Source organism: Pteropus vampyrus, unplaced genomic scaffold (genome assembly GCF_000151845.1).
Source record: "Pteropus vampyrus isolate Shadow unplaced genomic scaffold, Pvam_2.0 Scaffold133, whole genome shotgun sequence".
Lineage (NCBI taxonomy): Eukaryota > Metazoa > Chordata > Mammalia > Chiroptera > Pteropodidae > Pteropus > Pteropus vampyrus.
Genome location: NW_011888914.1, coordinates 3,215,322 through 3,232,766, shown reverse-complemented (window position 1 = coordinate 3,232,766; position 17,445 = coordinate 3,215,322). Strand labels below are relative to the sequence as shown.

Here is a 17,445-nt window from a genome sequence, read left to right as displayed (position 1 = left end):
TCTCAAGTACATAATTTTCCGTAGCCTAAGATATTAAATACTACAATTCAAGGATAATTGCATAAATTTTATTTCCAAGAAAAATAATTTAAGTTGAGAAATGAAATGATACCCAAATATGTTTCAGAAGTCAAGCCCAGAGATACTATTTACTCATTGGCCTCTGAGGGAGGAACAATGAGATGAGTAAAACCCAATGCCCTGATACTAAAGATTTATGGAAGAGTCTGATTCCAGAAAGAAAAAGTATGAGAACTTCATACTCAGTTTTACTTACTAGTAAACACTAACACATTAGTAAAGTCATTTCTTTACTCCATTTATTCACCAAAAATTTACTGAGCACCTGTCATGTCTTAGGCACCAAGTAAACAAGACCTACAAGGTCCTGCCTCTTTGCAGCTTGCAACTTAATCAAGGAGAGTGTGGCTAGAGCTCAGCAGCAGAGCTAAAGGAAAGATATTATGTCAGAGAAATGCCAGTGCCAGATTATGAAGGGCCTCCCAGGCCAAAATAAAGTCTTTGAATTATATTCTAAATGGACTGAGAAGTCACTGGGGGGATTTGAGAAAGAGAATGATGTGATGTGATTATACTTTAAAAGTCTCACTGTAACTACTAAATGGAAGACATGCTATAGGGAGGTTAGGAGCAGAAGCAAAGATGAAGAGATCTATGCACTGGACCAGGCAGATGAACTAGAATGACAACAGTAGAAGTGGTGAGAAAGTCAACAAAATACACTTTATTTAAATAAAATTGCTAGTCTTAAAGATAATAATATAAACAGAATTCAAAGCTAACTGAAGGAGCAGAGTAATGAATAAGGACACAGTGCTCAAGAAAGACTGCCTGGGTTCAAATCATGGACCAGCCATTACCTTGAACAAAGTACTTAATCCTTGTGTCCTTTAAATCTCTCATGTGTAAAATGAGAATAATTATCAGTCTGTGCTTCACAGTAGTTAAGAAGGCCAAATGAGTTAACACAGATAAAGGACTCAACTGAGTGCCATGTAAGAGTTAGCTGTTCTAATTATCACCATTATTAATTAGCTTGGTCTACTGAATTCATGAAAGAAGCTGCTTAATATTTCGAATGAGACTGAGTTTCTTAAAAGTTTATTCATTTAACACTGAGCATAGTGGCTGAAACAGTTAAGTCAACATGTTTCCAGTGACTAAAAAATGAGCAGGAATACATAAATTTCACAAAAGAAAAAACAAAAAACAAAATGAACTATGTAACATGAATACTCAATGGGAACCAACCTGACATCTGGTAGAGTTGGTATCTCAAACTATAAACCATTACAGGGCAGGGTTTCCAAAGTATCTTCTGCAGAGAAAAGATGCCATAGGAGCAACCTAAAGGCCGGGGGGTGGAGTAACTCAGGTTCTACCTGCTACATACAGTGAGGCTGGATATAACAGTTCATTTGAAAATGGCTAAAACAAAGGAAAATGACTCTCTAACATTATAAGATAATATGTGAAAGAACATGAAGTATAAAAGCAACATAAAACAGTACATGCTGCATAACTGAAATGATGGACAAGTCTCTTCATCTTGGGGTCAGGATTCTGAGTTTGTAAGCATGCACTTCTGCCCTGCTCTCTCTGGTGCAGTTTCCTTTATGGATCTTCCCTTGGGTAATAAGGAGGAGGAGGAGGAAGGGGGTTGGCTGTTTTATTTCTAGTTCTATGAGATCTTTAATTTTCCTCCCATGTTTTTCTTTCTTTCATTGCTAACTTCTTCAAGGGTCCCTTCCCCTTCTCTATGCATCTCCTTTTCCCGCAGAGGTTGCCCCTCCCAGTCACCTTCCCCCATGGTCAGTACTGTGAAACCATGCTCTGCATTTTGCCAATTTGTGCTAGATTTCCTCTTTCTGGAATGACTTTATCTGCTTCATCTAAGTCCTCTGTGTCCTCTACTCTTTTTCATAGTCTCATAAGCTCTCTCCAGCCCCAACTCTGCTGAAATTTGGTTTAGATCTCTGCTCAAAGTTAATTTGAAGGTCTATGTGCGGCCTACCAGAAACATACTTTAAATATGACAAAAATGAGTTAATAATAAAATGAAGGAAAAAGACACACCATACTAACACTCATCAAAAAACAAGGAGGTATGTACACTAACAAAGATCAGAAGGCAATCTGTAGTAATGTAATGTAAGAGTATAATGAACTTTCAGACCTTACTTTTATAAGGTGTCTTTATCTTTAATAATTTTTTAAAAATAAATTTAAAGAACAGATTTGCAACTAGATTAATTAGGTCTATAATTTTTTTATTAATTTTAACCATCGTATTTCATACATGCAGAATGTCTAAGTTATAGAACATTATAGAACAGATGAAACTAACCACACATCCCCTTCTCTATCTCATCTCCCTGCCTACTCCTAAATTTTGTTTTTCCACTCCCTTACCTTTTTAAAATCATTTTTGGTCTTACCATTTTATACACAAAGATTCTTAAGGGAGTGATCTATGCATCACAATGTTATATATTAAAAGATTTGATTCATACCACTTTCCAATAATACAAAAGTATAGAAAGCAAAGTATACTTCCAATCATACAAAAACTGAAGTTCATGTAAGTTTTCTTTTGATAACTGATGCTAACCCACTGAGAAGAAAACTTGGCTATTTATTCTTTTCAACAAATTGACACCAAAACAAAATTCCAGTTATCATACTGATTCCAACCTTTTGTATTATCAACTGCGTCAGGCCACAAATGGTCTCCTGTGTACTTGTTACATTTAAAACTACTTGCGATGGCTAACATAACACTATAAATTCTTTTTTTTTTTTAATAATTTAAATTTTACAAACTCTGTGTCAAAGACTGATTTTCAGTAGATTGCAGTGAGGGAGCTGCTCTGTTATGTATGAAACACCAACCCATAGGCAGGTCGTCTACAAATAGTTTAGCACCAGGCTCCCCACAAACGTGCAGTGTGTGACAGGCGAAAACACTATAAATTCTTAGAAGAGACAGACCCAGTCCATGCTCAGTTAGTATGAGACTAATGCCATTTGTGTTAGGAATACTTAACAGTAGGCTATTACTGAAGACACATATAGAATAGTGAGAAATACACAGGATAGATATGCCTAGTTAAATAAAAAATTCCATGTATACTAAGAACATGTTGTCAGGAATCTCAATGAGGGAATGGGGGAATTAAATGTCAATTAATTGAACAGAAGTAAAATAACAAAGTAGAAAGATCACTGGGGAAAAATAAAGTGAAAGCAGAATTAAGAGTAGGAGCGGTAAGCCTCAGCTAATTAATTTTAAGACAGAATATGAATTTAAAAGCATTAATTAGGTACATAATTAATGATATGTGTAGAGCAGAACATAAATAATGGGTTGGGAGGGTAAGAAACGAAAAAGCTCCAATCGAAGCAGGACTCCAAATTAGCACTATGCCCAGAGCAAGGAGGGATATGAGACAAGAGTGAAAATAAAAATACTGCCGCAGCATAACGTGGTCTTCAAAATAAAAGAGATAAATAAAGAGCTTTCTATCGGATGCCATAAAGAAAAAAAAACACAATAAATTTTATTATTTTATGCCTTTAAGGACTTTTTAAAGCAATTATTCAGAGTTAACAGGACAGGTTCTAATATTGCTCAAAATAAGGTATGCAGTAGCATCTACCAGTTCTACAGCCTTCAGCATAAACTAAAATTTTTCATGAAACTAACATATTCAAAAACACCAAGGCAGAATAACATTTTAATGACCTCGGTGGAGTCCCATAAGCAACATTTAACAAAGTAGAGAGCTACTTAATGTTTCAAAGGTAAATGAACTTTGGGAGAATCTAGTTCAAGGTAGTGTGACAAACAAGAACAAATCCTTTAGATAAACAACTATACACACAAATATTAGTTGATTACATACTTGTCTTTATTTTCCTTCCTCTTCCAGCAGGATCTTTGAGAGCAAGGCACTTGTGTTTTTTAAAATGAAGAGAATCATTTATATACCCAAAAGCTCCTCAAATTCTAATAAACACCCTGTAGGAGTTGGGGGTAGGGTGAAAGTCTTTGAACATTTTCCCAAGGCTAATTTTGAGCTTTGTAGGAGAACAGTATTTCATACCTCAAACTGTGAATACAAAATAACAAGAAAAAAAATTTAAAATGCACTTACCCTCCAAGCAAGTCTGCAGTGTCACTCTGTTGATTCATATTGACAACCCGCAAACGGTGGCCTTTGAGAAAAAAAAGAGCAAAATGGTCATTTCAAAAATTTACAGACTGAAAATACCCAGTATGATGATCCTTAAGGATGTGCAGACATGGGCACAGGGCAAATCTTTAAATGTGCATTTCCTCTGATCCTTTCATTTTACTTTCAAGTATCTTACTCATTCAAAAATTTCACCTAACCTAGAGAGGTATTACAAGATTTACTGTATATTACTGCTCTAGTATCAGATAACTGAAAACAACAACAAAAATCCTTCAGTAAATCAATGTCTATAAATCAGAATTAAATAAATATCCAATGTGGGTATTATTTAGCCATTAGAATAGAAATGAGGCAGTTCTGTTTTTAAAGATTTCCAATTTGCTTAGCTAAATGCAATACATAGAACATAATCCCATTTGTTTCCAAATAAAACCAAATCTGTATGTAAATGTATTTGCAGACCACAGATTAGAACTAAAAAAGTCGGTACCAATCGTTAACAGTGGTTATTTCCAGGGAAAGGGAGTGGAACTTTTTAAATGCCAATGTTCTTTGGACTTTATTTAAAAAAAAAAAAATCACCCTAGGAATTACCTGTAACATGAGCCAAGTACTGGACAGTAGATGTTTTGCCAGTCCCAGTCTCCCCTACCAGCAATACGGGTTCCCCTTTGCTAACGCACATTGCGAGCTGTTCAATAAGAACAGAGGATGGCCTTGTAGCAGCAAAAGTGAGCTTCTCCCTGGGAAAGGGAAAGTAAGCAGTTAGAGAAGCAGGCTGCAAGCCTCTTAGTGTTGCTTTGAGCAACCAGATTTTCCAGATTCAACAAACAAGAAAGACAACACGGAGTAACTGTCTTCATGTGATAACAGATGTCCTTACAACATATGACTCGCAGAATTCATTCATTCTACAAACACTAAAGTACACATCTGGTACTTTACCTGGCTCTGGAAATTCAAAACACCAGTAAGATAAGACATTATCTGTACTAGTTATGTCACCTTGAGAAAATGACTTAACCTCTCTAAGCCTAAGTTTCCTCACCTGTAAATTTGGAATAATAACAGTTACAAGCTGTAGTGGGTTGAATAGTCTTCCCCTAAAAATTCATGTCTACCCAGAACCTGTGAATGTGACCTTATTTGGAAAGAGGGCATTTGCGAATATAATAAAGTTAAAATCTTATCATACTAGATTTAAGAGTGAGCCTGAAATCCAATGACTGGTGTCCTTCTATATGAAGAGAGAGATTTAGAAACACACACAAGGAAGGAGATCATATAACAATAGAGACAGACTGGAGTGATGGAGCTACAAGGCAAGGAACACCAAAGATTGCTGGGAGCCGAGAATAGGTAAGAGCCCTTCAGAGGGAATGTGGCTCTGCTGACACCTTGATTTCAGACTTACAGGATCCAAAACTGTGACAGAATAAATATCTGTTGTTTTAGGCCACTAATTTATAGTTAATTTGTTATGGCAGCCCTATAACACTAATATGTTAATTCATAGTTTATAATCGCTACATGAGAAAACATATACAAAGCACTTAGCACAATGTTAGGCATATATAGTAAGTATTTAATAAATGGTAGCTAAATCTCAGAATTCCAGACTTCAAGGAATTAATAAACTAATGTTAGGATCTAGCCTGGCTTCCACATGAGGCTTACTTTGCTAAACATGCTACCACGAATAAATCAGATACGTCTTTGCTACACCCAAGTCACTAATGACCCACATCACCTCCTTCATCTATTAATATCTAGTTTCGTAGAACATACTTTGGAAAAACACTGCTCCTTACCATCCTCAAACACTAAAAAGATCACAGCTCAGACATGTGTTTTGCTCAAAGGGGCCGGATTAGACCTTCTATAAAGTTCCTAACTCCACAGTTCTCAGATTAGTTTAGAATGCTATTTACCTCTGTACGTGGAAAGCCTCACTTTGTTTCCGTAGAAGTCGCACTCGACCCACTTGCACATCTAGCTCATTAATCACAATTTCTGGTTTATAAAGTTGACAGAAGAATTCAGCCTATGGGAGAGGAAAGATTTTACCTGAATAATATTCTGTATACTCTTCAAACATTTTCTCATCCATGAGGCTTATTGTGCCCCTCTAATTAGCCTTTACTAAGAGGCACTATGTATTTCCAAAGGTAGGAGAGTTAGCTTTTACTTTTTTAATTTTCCAAATTTCTAATGTTTTTAAAAGCATTATGTTTCCCTGTAATAGTACTTTACATTCATTCAAATAAGCCTATTTAGATATCTACCTATTTCTAAAGTGAATACATTGACATATCCCAATAGACAGTTAACACAAACTCTAGTCCTAAAAGATAAGAAAAAAAAATCAAAGTAACTTTTCTTCAGCCATGCTTCCCTCTTCTTTAAATTTCCAACAAGCTACAGGAAACAGTAACTTGAATAAACCATGGTACATTTAACTATAGCCAAAGCAGAAAGAGAAGCTGTGACAGATGCTCCAGGACATCTATCCAACTGGCATTCCTCTCTTATCCTTGTCCCTAACCCAAATAACCCAGATTTTGTTCAGGTTTGGGCAACAATAAAAGGGAAAAAGTGCAGAGGGGAGGTGAACCCCTCTTCAGCCAAAGGGGATGGATACTGATCAGTCCAAGCCAATCACTGTAGTTTCACTTCTCTTGCCTACTATAATTAACAAATTTATTAAGCTCCTTTTAGTAGGTATCCTGTTACTAGCAACCAAAACCATACCAATAGTTTCAGAAGCTGAAGGAACGCTTATAACTATTTCAGTTCCTGACATAAAGCTTTTCTTTACCATTATTCATATAAGAATGTTAGATATCTATCTGCCCTAAGATGGGCCCCTGGCATTTCTCCAGTTATCAACACTGTTGATGAAAGCTTCTCTCCTCCAAAAATATACATTATGATATAAAACAAGAATAGTGAAGTATTAACAATGTCAGCAATGAACCTAACTAGTAGGTATACAGGTGTTCACTGGTACTATTCTTTTCTCAACTTTTCTGACACTTGAAGATATTAATAAAAAAGTTGGAAAAAATTTAATTGTGCATAAAACTACAAAGGTGTTACTAAGACACAGTTCCAGTCCTGAGTCCACAACCTACAGAATAATATGCTCATTAAAACGCTGGAGAATAAGGCATGCATGTGATACAGGATACTAGGAAGCTCACTTTAAAAATGTGGAACACATAGAGAACTACTTATTTAGGAAATAGTGAGAACATTATGTCCATGACAGGCAGCAATGAAACTACCAACTTTGACAGAGGAGGCAGTTACTGCAAAAGCTGTTCCAGGTAAGGACCAAAAATCAGCAAGTAAGCTAAACATCTTAGTTTCCTTTGAATGGGGAAATAAAAATAGTACTATATACCTTTTTCTTGGAAATGTTCAATTTGCTTCCAATGACTTCTGCCAATTTCAGTTTGTTTGCATGCTTAGAAAGCATTGCTGTGAAACAGTCCAAAGCCTATTAAAATAACCAAAGTCAATGCCGAATGATTTTTTAAATAGTACATTAATAACAGAGCATCACTATCTTAGTCATGAAAGGAAGGAACATAAAATCCAGCAGGAAAATTTCTGCAAGACCAGGGAGATACAAATAAGGTACCAACCCTAAACTCTAGGACCTTACTTACCATAATAGAGGCAGAACACAAAGGTGAATGAAGGCTTTACTATCAAAATACTGGTTAATTAGAAACAAACCAAAAAACCCCACCTTTGCAAATCCGAAATTCAGGCAAAAATAGCAATTAGTGTTAATCATCAGGCATATGGTTTGTGAGGAAACTGACTCTCAGATGGTAGAAGTAAAACCAAAAGATGACTTTTTAGCTATAAAGGGAAACTTCACGTGCAATAAAGTAATGACGTGCCATTACTATAATCGAGTGCTCAATCTTAGCAACTACCGATAGGTCAACCATGTATGTGTCTTCTGATGCAATGGAATATACGTATCACCACCGAAAATGGATTCTACCTTAAAAAAGTTGAATGTGAACACCTCTAGTATTTTGCTAAACTTCTATTTACATGAACAAGAGAGAAAATAACAAGGAAAAAAATACCATGAATGTGGCAAAACAAAGAATATATAGGAAGTCTTCAAGTAACATCATTTTATTCAATATCTTTTCATTATGATGTTGATGAGAAAAAATAATTGATTCTTGGCTGAGGCCACAATATGTGTGGTTTGCACATTACACCTCTGTGTGTGTGTGGAGTTTTCTCCAGGTACTCTGGGTTCCTCTCACATCCCATGTCTAAGTTGACATGTCTAAGTTATCTCAGTGTGAGTGAGTGTGGGTTTAGGTGTGGGTGTACCCTGTGAGGGAAAGGCGGCCTGTCCAGTGTTGGGTCCCATTTTGTGCCCTTAGCTGCTGGGGGCAGCTCTGGCCACCCTCAACCCTGAAATGGAAAATAATTATCTTACTTGCTTTTATTAATCTTTCTTAAATATATGTACAGCTCACATTTATTTCATTTAATGTTAGAAGTGTCTGGGGTCTTTATTTAAAAGTTTAGTGACCAGAAATATGCTGTATGAACTTAACTCTTGTTTATATCAATTAATCTATGGTAAAACTGGTTTTGTTATACCTCGTTTGGCTTAAAGTTGCAGTTTCCAAGAACCTATCAACAACGTTAAGTGAGGGCTGACTGTATCTGGTTCTGCCACCAAGTATGTCAATAAAATTCACATAAGCATTTAAAAAAGAGAGAGAGGGTTTATTTGGTCTTTGTCTTCAATTCCTGGTACAGAGCTTCAAACACCCTTGGAATTGCCAAGAGTGAGGAGTGTCTTTTGTTATTCACTAGGGTCCCTCTGGACCATACCAGAGTTTACTATGCTAAATAAACTGACTCCAGAATGGGCCCTCAATGTAAGGGTGGGGCTGGCAGGGGCTGGCAAGGCCAGAAAGACCAGGCACTGACTGGAGGGTTGAAACTTTCAGCTCCACCTGCAACCTTTGGGGAACAGTGAGGGGCTGGAGACTGAGATCACTCTGATGGCCAATGACATAATAAGAGCTCAATAAAACGTTGGATATCTAAAGCCTGGAGCGCTTCCTGGGTGGTGGACATACTGATTTACTGGAAAAGTGGCACACCCTGACTTCACAAGAACAGAAGCTCTTGGGACCCTTGGGACCCTTGGGACCCTTGAGACCTTGCCCAATGCATCTCTCCCATTTGACTGTTTCTGAGTTATATCTTTTATATTACAACTGTAACCTGTACTGTACGGTGCTTTCAATGAGTTCTGTGAGTCGATTACTAAACCTGAGGAGCTTGTGGGAAGCCCTGAATTTACAGCTGGTAGGTCACAAGTGTGGATGTGGCCCCCAAGACTTACGGCTGGAGTGTGAAATAAGGGCAGTCTTGTGAAGGACTGAGTTCTTGAACTTACAAGGTCTACACTAACTCTAAGCAGTCAGTTTAAGAATTGGATTTAACTGGAGAATACTAGTTGGTGTCAGAGCCAAAAAAAAGCAACCAGATAACGCCAGAAAGTGGATCGTTTTGCAAAACACTGGCCTGTTCTCTTCAAAAAAGGTAGTACAGTATCTTTAAAAGGGAGACTCTGATACAGTTAAGAGTTCTTAAGCCTATACACATAGAAAAGATCTGAAAAGAGCTACACTAAAATCTTAACAGTGCCGGGGAATCCCTGGATAGGAGAATATTTTCACTTTATCATTTTGCCTTCCTATATTTTCCCACTTTGAACAGTACATATACATTGCTTCTATACTAATACAATATTTGTATACAAATGTTCACAACAGCATTATTCACAATAGCCAAAAGGTGAAAACCCAAATATCCATCAACCAATGGATAAACAAAATGTGGTATATGCATATAATGAATTATACACTTGAAAAGAATGAATTTTTTAATAAGTGAATTATATCTCAATAAAGTAATTTTATATACACACACAATAACATTCTAAAATAGAGACTAAAGAAAATAAGAGAAATCCTATCATGTCACAGTTTTATTTTAAAAGTACAAAAGAAGTTGCCTATAAGAAAGAATAGGAAGAAAAGGAGAAATGTAGAAGAATAGGAAGAAGAGTTCACTGGAGAGAAGAACGAGATAAAAGGACTAGTACACAGTACTTCAGGGTTCCGCTGAGCTACAGTATGCTCTCCAAATGAGGTTTCATTCTACTCCAAGTAACTTTACCAAATACAAAGAAATACTGCAAACCAAACTGGGTCACTATTCTCTCCTCAGTCCCAGCTAACAGAAACAAGAACAATTTATTTATAATCAATATTGGTCAATGTTTTAAGAGACCAGAGATCTTCAGGCAGTACCACTTTTATTTTTAATAGGAAGGAACAGATTTCTCTTTGTTCTCATTGAATATGGCAGAGCTGTAATTCAATAGGGCTTCCTTCCCACACAACACATTTTTTTCCCAAGCCCAGCATACAAAGCTATACTTTGTAACTAGCACATAAATTTCTCTGGACTAAAATTAAAGGCCCTACTGAGGCAAGCAAAGAAATACAAATCTATCAAAAAGATTAAGAAATTATATATAGGAATAAACTTAAACATTTTAAAAACACTTTATATTTTATAACTATCACCTGGGAGATTTTTTTTTTCATTTTTCCTTTAATTTCAGTACCTGTTTCACTATCTCAAACTATACTTAATTAAGAAGTAAACTGTTTCAAAGACCACAAAGTGTTTATTATGACCAATTAGTTTCAAGGCAACATTAGTTTGGTTTCAACTAGCTAAGGATAACAAACAATATTCACACAAAAGAAAAACTCTGACAGCAGCTGAAAGACAGAAAATCACAAAGGAAATCAATAGCCTGATAGGGCATAGAGAAAACAAGCAAGATGACTATATCTTACCTCTTGAAAAATATTTAATGATGCAGATGAAGACAGACTGTCAAAGCTATGGGCAATCCTATTACACCAATTCAGTAGATCCCTTAAAAAACAAAAAACAAAAAAAACCCAACAAATAAAAACCACAGGCTAATGACAGCAAAGGCATCAGAGTTTCCACTTCAGTCTGAGAATACCTGACACAGAAGTCTCTCCTTTTTTCTGACAATGTGAAGATAAATAGTGTCAGGGTTAAAAATAAGTGAGTGGTACTAGTCCCTACCCCTACCAGGAAGTGAGCTATCATCATTTCTCTCCCATACGTGCCAGACAAGGTTATCAGGATAGGGGAGCAACTCTCAGAAAAAACTCCTCAAAGGCCAAGTCAACCATGGAGAATGGAGAGAAAAGGAACCGAACTCACTATACAAGGCAAAATCTAAGGGTCTTATTGAATACCAGAGGTGTCATAAAGGGACATCCAGTGAAAAACTACATCAGTAACTATTCCCAGCTTTGGCTTTAAAAGTTATTTTTAAAGTGAAAATAATGTTACCTTTAAAAGTCTTCCTAACCAGTAATTACAGATCTGAAAAAGGGGTCTGACATCATGAAGCAGCCTAGAAGTCTAATCTCAACCCTGACCTCTCATAAGCATTCAGGTTCAGTTGGTAAGAAATTTTGAGGGAAGTTTTTAAAATATCGATTCAAAAAAGTGTTTAGTCCAGTACCTTAGAGACAATTCTCTTCCCTCAAGGCACAGTCTTTTATTTTCTCTTCTGGCTTCTGAAATTTCTTGAGGTGCCTGTTCATATCCAATGGAACTATCACTCTGACAGTGATGTTTCTCTCCAGTAAGCTGGATGTAAATGTCTAGGAGGTGATCAGTTGCTGCCAATAGGCTGGGGTATCTGTTTTGAAGAACCTGACAGGAATGAAAAAAAAAGAAAAATTAGTAGCAAATGTAGTGATTTTTAAAAGCACATGTAAACTGCTCCTGACACTAGTCAACAAAAAAAAAATGTATTTCTCTATAAAATTTGTCATCTTTACGAAGTGTAAGAACTTCTGCCCTTATACACAGCCCATTCCCCAAAGACCATGACTTCTTCTCCACCAAGAACTCGGCTATCCAGCAATCTCCCCATCTGTAACTACCAGAGCTTAGGGTATAGAAGCCAGAGGGGAAAAGGATCTCCAAGCAACATATACATCCAAGTCCCAGGAATTTACTCACTGAAGAATCCTGCAGGTGATATTTACTCTAATTATAAAAACGATTCTAGTAAGATTCATTATGTCATTTCTCAGTCAAAAGCAAATTAGAAGCAGTTAATGAGAAAAGTAAAAATAACCTTTTAAAAGCAGATCGCAGTAAAAGGAGCTATGTTAAGTACTAAAAAAAGCAGAGGATCTTTAAAAAGCAGACAGAATTTAAAAAGCGAAAGATCTCCTTTTATTCACTTTAATAACTATGTAGATTTTCTGCAGTATAATACTTGGTGCTCATAATATTTGTTCCAATGTTTTATGACATGGAATTGTTCAGTCAAGTCTATTTGAGAAGAAAACATCATATATATATTAGAAATGTTACCATCCAGTACATTTAAGTTAGCCTGAAAAGAAATATATTGTGTTTCCAATTTATAAGTGAAATAGCCACAAACTTTGTATATATTAAGTATGTAATGCCTACATATTTAGAAAGATAACGAACTAAAACCTCTGTCATCTCAAGTGGTAGATCTAACAGATTTTATTTCTTCATACCTTTTTTACTGGAGGATTTTACAACAAATATTGCTGAAAATATATTTCAGATGAATTAAAAATTAAATAAGGACAGAAAATAAAATTTTAAAATTCAATTTACTAAATACACACGTAGATCTTTCAAATACAGAATATACATTTTTATGTACAGAGGGAACACTTATAAAATTGGCCATATACTTATGACCTTGGTCACCACGAACAAAATACAGACTATTTCTATCACCCCTAAAACAAAATGTTCCCTCATGCCCTTTTTGTAATCAATCCCTTCCCCCCATACCCCTGCCCCTGGGAATCATGAATCTGATTCCAATCCACATGATTTTGCTTTTAATTCTGTCATATATATGGAATCAAATAGGATAGAGTACGTAGTTCAGGTTCTCTCATCAGCATGTTCTTGTGATTCATCTAGACATTACTGCATGTATTAGCAGTTCATTCTTTTTTAATGCTCAGTAGTAATTCCACTATATGAGTATGTATATTTATGATCAGGGTGAAAAAGAGCTATTTTTATTTGAAAAAAACTTTGTCAAGCTTAACACGTTGGTAAAAACTCAGCTACTTGGGAAAAAAGTTCTGAATAGAAAAGATTTATAAGTACCCACTAACCAGTCATTTTCTACCTTAGCCAAAAAATCTTTTACTACCATAAATTAAAAAAATTTAAATATAGTATCACTTAATAAACTAATCTGACATGATATGGCTCTATTATCAATCTGATATGCATTCTGGAGAGTCATTCTTTTGATAAGCATTTATTAAGTATCTACTTTATATGAGGCACTGTTCCAGGGATAAGGAAACAAACAAATAAGGAATGGCGCCCCACCTTAAGAAACTCCATCTGGCTTAAGAAGCAGATAATGCAAGCAAAACAAATTTGCAGCACAAAGGGTAATTGTGGTCAGTTCTGTTAGGGAGATCGAGGAAGATTTCACAGCACAAGAGATGCACCTGGCAGAGGTCATCAGTGGTTGTGAGCGGGCACTGCCAGCAGAGAAAGCGGGCCATCTAAGACACCAGCACTTAACACATGCAAGGTGTACGAGGGAGACAAGGTTTGAGAAACTGCCTGGGGTGAGTTTCCGGCACTTACTAGGTATGAGACCAGCATTACATAAACAGCTCATTTTTTATAGTATAATTTGATATTTCATCAAAAAGTCAAAAACAATCTTTCTAAGCACAGGATGACTCAGGTTGGCAGTTACAGAAATGTAGTTCCTTTTGTTCCCTATGAAGTCAGCATAAGAGATTATTTTATTTCCTAAAGTAATACACATGAGGGTTTCAGCCTCCAGTCATTTATTCAGGACAGTGTTATTAGGATTTATTAGCAAGTCCAGAAGCTTAAAAATAACAAGTGAGCTTCTCAAAGTCAACTATCTAAATATGACATACATCATTTAAGTGAGGAGGTGAATGCTCCTGTTGCACTTCCTGTAAGCAGAATGACTCAATGCTGTTTATGACAGGAATAGAAAAGATGAGCTTTAGCTTGTATTTCAAGTATAGAATACAGTAAGTAAGAAAAGAGTAGTTATCAAATGTTCTTCGCATTCTCTCAATTCCCATACCTAAATGTAAACTTTAGTCTTCTTTTTTAAAGAACAGACTGGAATTGAAGTCTGAAAATCAAATATTTAAATGTTTACCATTGCAAAAGCAAAAGCTGCAATGTGACAGAGCAATACAAGTTTATGAAGTGCCAGGCATTGAGTGGATTGTGGGGACACAAAGGTGAGTAAGTTGCTGGAAGAGCTTATAGTTGAGGGCAGCGAGATGGAAAAAGACAGACATATCAGACACAGAAATACACACTGGCAAGGCAAGACTTCTCAGAGATTAAATGAGTAAGTTTTTTGCAGTAATATGGTGAACTAGATACCCTGAAAACTCCTCTGCTAATAAACACCTAAAACGCTGGATAAAATATTTGAAAAGACTGTCTTATGTCACTTATTTATCTAAACATTTACACTAATAAAGGACAAAGCACTCCCCCCCATGCCTGAATAATCACTGACAATGCTTTATTTGCTACTCTCCAAGATGAAGAGTTAGGAAATGGGAAACCTGCCAAGTAAGGCAGTGGATACAAAAGGAGGTGAAGGGTTAGCAGAGTAAAGTGAAGTATCTCTCTTAGTAATTGAGGGTAACCAGTGATACTACAAAGTGAATCAATGTATAAAATCTATTAAATAATTAATCTCAATTTTTGTTAATATCCAGATCAAAATGTGCATTAAGTTGCTGAGTGTAAAAGTTATTAGTTACAAATCAACTTAGTAAAAAGATCCTTTGGGAACAACTGAGGCAACAAATATGGTCTGAGATTTAAATGGTACTGAGGAATTACTGTTCATTTTACTGAGTATAATAAATGTTATTGTGGTTTTATATGGAAATGCCCTTAAATTTTTAGAGATTCATGAAAATATTTGGAGATAAAATGTTATGGGATTTGTTTTCAAATATATTAGTCAATAAAAAATACTAGATGAAGTTAATATAGTAAAATGTTGCACATTAACTGTAAATTTAGGTGGATGAGTATTTTGGGGATTCATTATACTGTTTCATCTATTTACATGTAGGCCTGAAACTTTTAATAATAAAAAAGAAGACCACCAATATTTTCTTTCTAATAACCACATACCTCATTCAATTCTGTCTTATCCATGTTATCCAGGTGAACTTTGGTCCAATATTTATCTAGCAGAGTAGCATGACTATTCAGTGGTCGATACCAATTTCCTCCAGTGCTCAAGAGTCTGTATTTCAAAATAAGAGTCACATAAAACTTCCAATTTTAAACTTGAATTATGGCTCTGGTTAACCCTTGCTAGACATTATCTCCCATGTGAAAAAAACTCACATCCTTTCTGGTGCTAGATACTACTATGGTGGGCTTATGGGCCAGATGACAAACAGAAAGCTGCCACAATTGACCCAAATTTGACTCTTCCTAAGGAAGAGTAATAAAGGTTTAGCCAAGTCATTTTCAAATCATTGCAAATGATTCTATTAGGTTCTTTGGTCTCAACAACACATTTCTCTTCCTTAAGCCATAAATTCAGGAAAGAAAAAGGCCCATTGCATTAAAAATAAGTTTACTGCTTACTACCAATAACTAGAGCACCCCCAAAATAATAAAAATTTCCAGAAGAGAAGAGCTATCCATTAAACATACACTCTGGACAAGCTACATGCCTACACCTAAGCCATTTGATTTAATCCTCAGAACAACTGTCCTGAGAGGATCGCACGTGCCCTTCTTTTCTTCTATACGTAAGGAAAAGAGAAAAATAATGTACCTTGCTTGCTCAACTATGACTACAAATGGCAGAGTCAGGAACTGAATTCAAATGTGTCTGACATCTTTCTGTGATGTCCCAAGACTTTCTGAAAAATGTGCCTAGCAGGAAAGAACTTCACTATCTCTGTGAATAAAATCAGGGTCTAGTAAAATTAATAGGACCTGGCAAGGTACTTCTTGAGAACTGTTAGATTAGCTCCATATTCCATGTGACAGTGAATGTTCACTGAGAATGTTCACTGAGGTATAGTAAACTATAATATAATAACTAAATACTTTTTTTCTGGGCATTTTAAGACCTTAGAGAAGCTGTACAGGTATAGACAAGCAGTAGGAAATAAAATACTGCTTCCACGTTATGAAAAATATAGACAGAAACACATACTAAGTTTGCTTAGGTTTTATTCCTTTGTTGATGTTTATATTCAATTAATTTTTAACTGCTTAAATCTACATGTTATCATCATTACCATCATCATGGCTAGCCATTAGCTGCGCACTTACTATGTGACAGGTCTTCAATGTGAGTAATTTCAATTAATCTTTATGAGTTATATCAAGTTGTAAAGTATTATTAGCCCTATAATGACCAGATAAGCAAGGTACACACAAGCTACAAAGAGTCAGGACTCAAACCCAAGGCTATCTGACAACAGCTCATCTCTGATTATTTTTGAAAACAAGATAAAAAATTTTTAAACTGCTTATTTTTAAGTAAGGGAAAAAAACATGTTGTTCTCTAAATTAATTATCTACATTAAAAATAGTCAGAAATGAGAAGATTAGATCTGTCATCAGTTCCAACTAACCTTGCTTAAAGTGGGCCCAGAGAACTCTATTCCACGAATTTTGGACTCATACTCTAGTGACTCTAGAGGCTCCACACTGGGAATAGAAATGTTAGTAAGACATACCTCCTGGTTGCAAAGAACTGAAATCCAGGAGCCACTTTCAGACAGTCACCTTGGCCAGGAATCAAGAGCTCTCCATTCTCCAAGAGAGGGATCAGCACAGAAACCTAAATCACAAAAACCCACTGATAAAGCTATTCAGACAGAAGTAACAAAAAACAAAACGACTCTCTCTCCAAATAGTGAACACACCATTAAAGGAAACCCCAGATCTCATAGCATGAACTTGGGGTCAAAAGGCAGGTGGCAAAGTCGGAGCCATCTACACTGCAGAAGAACAATGTATTCATTTAATA

General features: G+C 35.9%; 1 protein-coding gene across 1 annotated transcript in view; it reads right to left on the bottom strand.

The window, feature by feature from the left end:
- The window catches only part of MDN1 (midasin AAA ATPase 1), a 140,584-nt gene that overhangs the window by 96,564 nt on the left and 26,575 nt on the right, over window positions 1-17,445 (bottom strand). The window contains exons 8-15 of the mRNA XM_011367395.2: window positions 17,153-17,256; window positions 15,579-15,693; window positions 11,863-12,056; window positions 11,153-11,234; window positions 7,627-7,722; window positions 6,152-6,264; window positions 4,815-4,963; window positions 4,179-4,239 (exon numbers count right to left, since the gene is read on the bottom strand). Of these exons, the coding sequence (XP_011365697.1) occupies window positions 4,179-4,239; window positions 4,815-4,963; window positions 6,152-6,264; window positions 7,627-7,722; window positions 11,153-11,234; window positions 11,863-12,056; window positions 15,579-15,693; window positions 17,153-17,256 (914 nt within the window). The remainder of the gene's footprint in view (window positions 1-4,178; window positions 4,240-4,814; window positions 4,964-6,151; window positions 6,265-7,626; window positions 7,723-11,152; window positions 11,235-11,862; window positions 12,057-15,578; window positions 15,694-17,152; window positions 17,257-17,445) is intronic.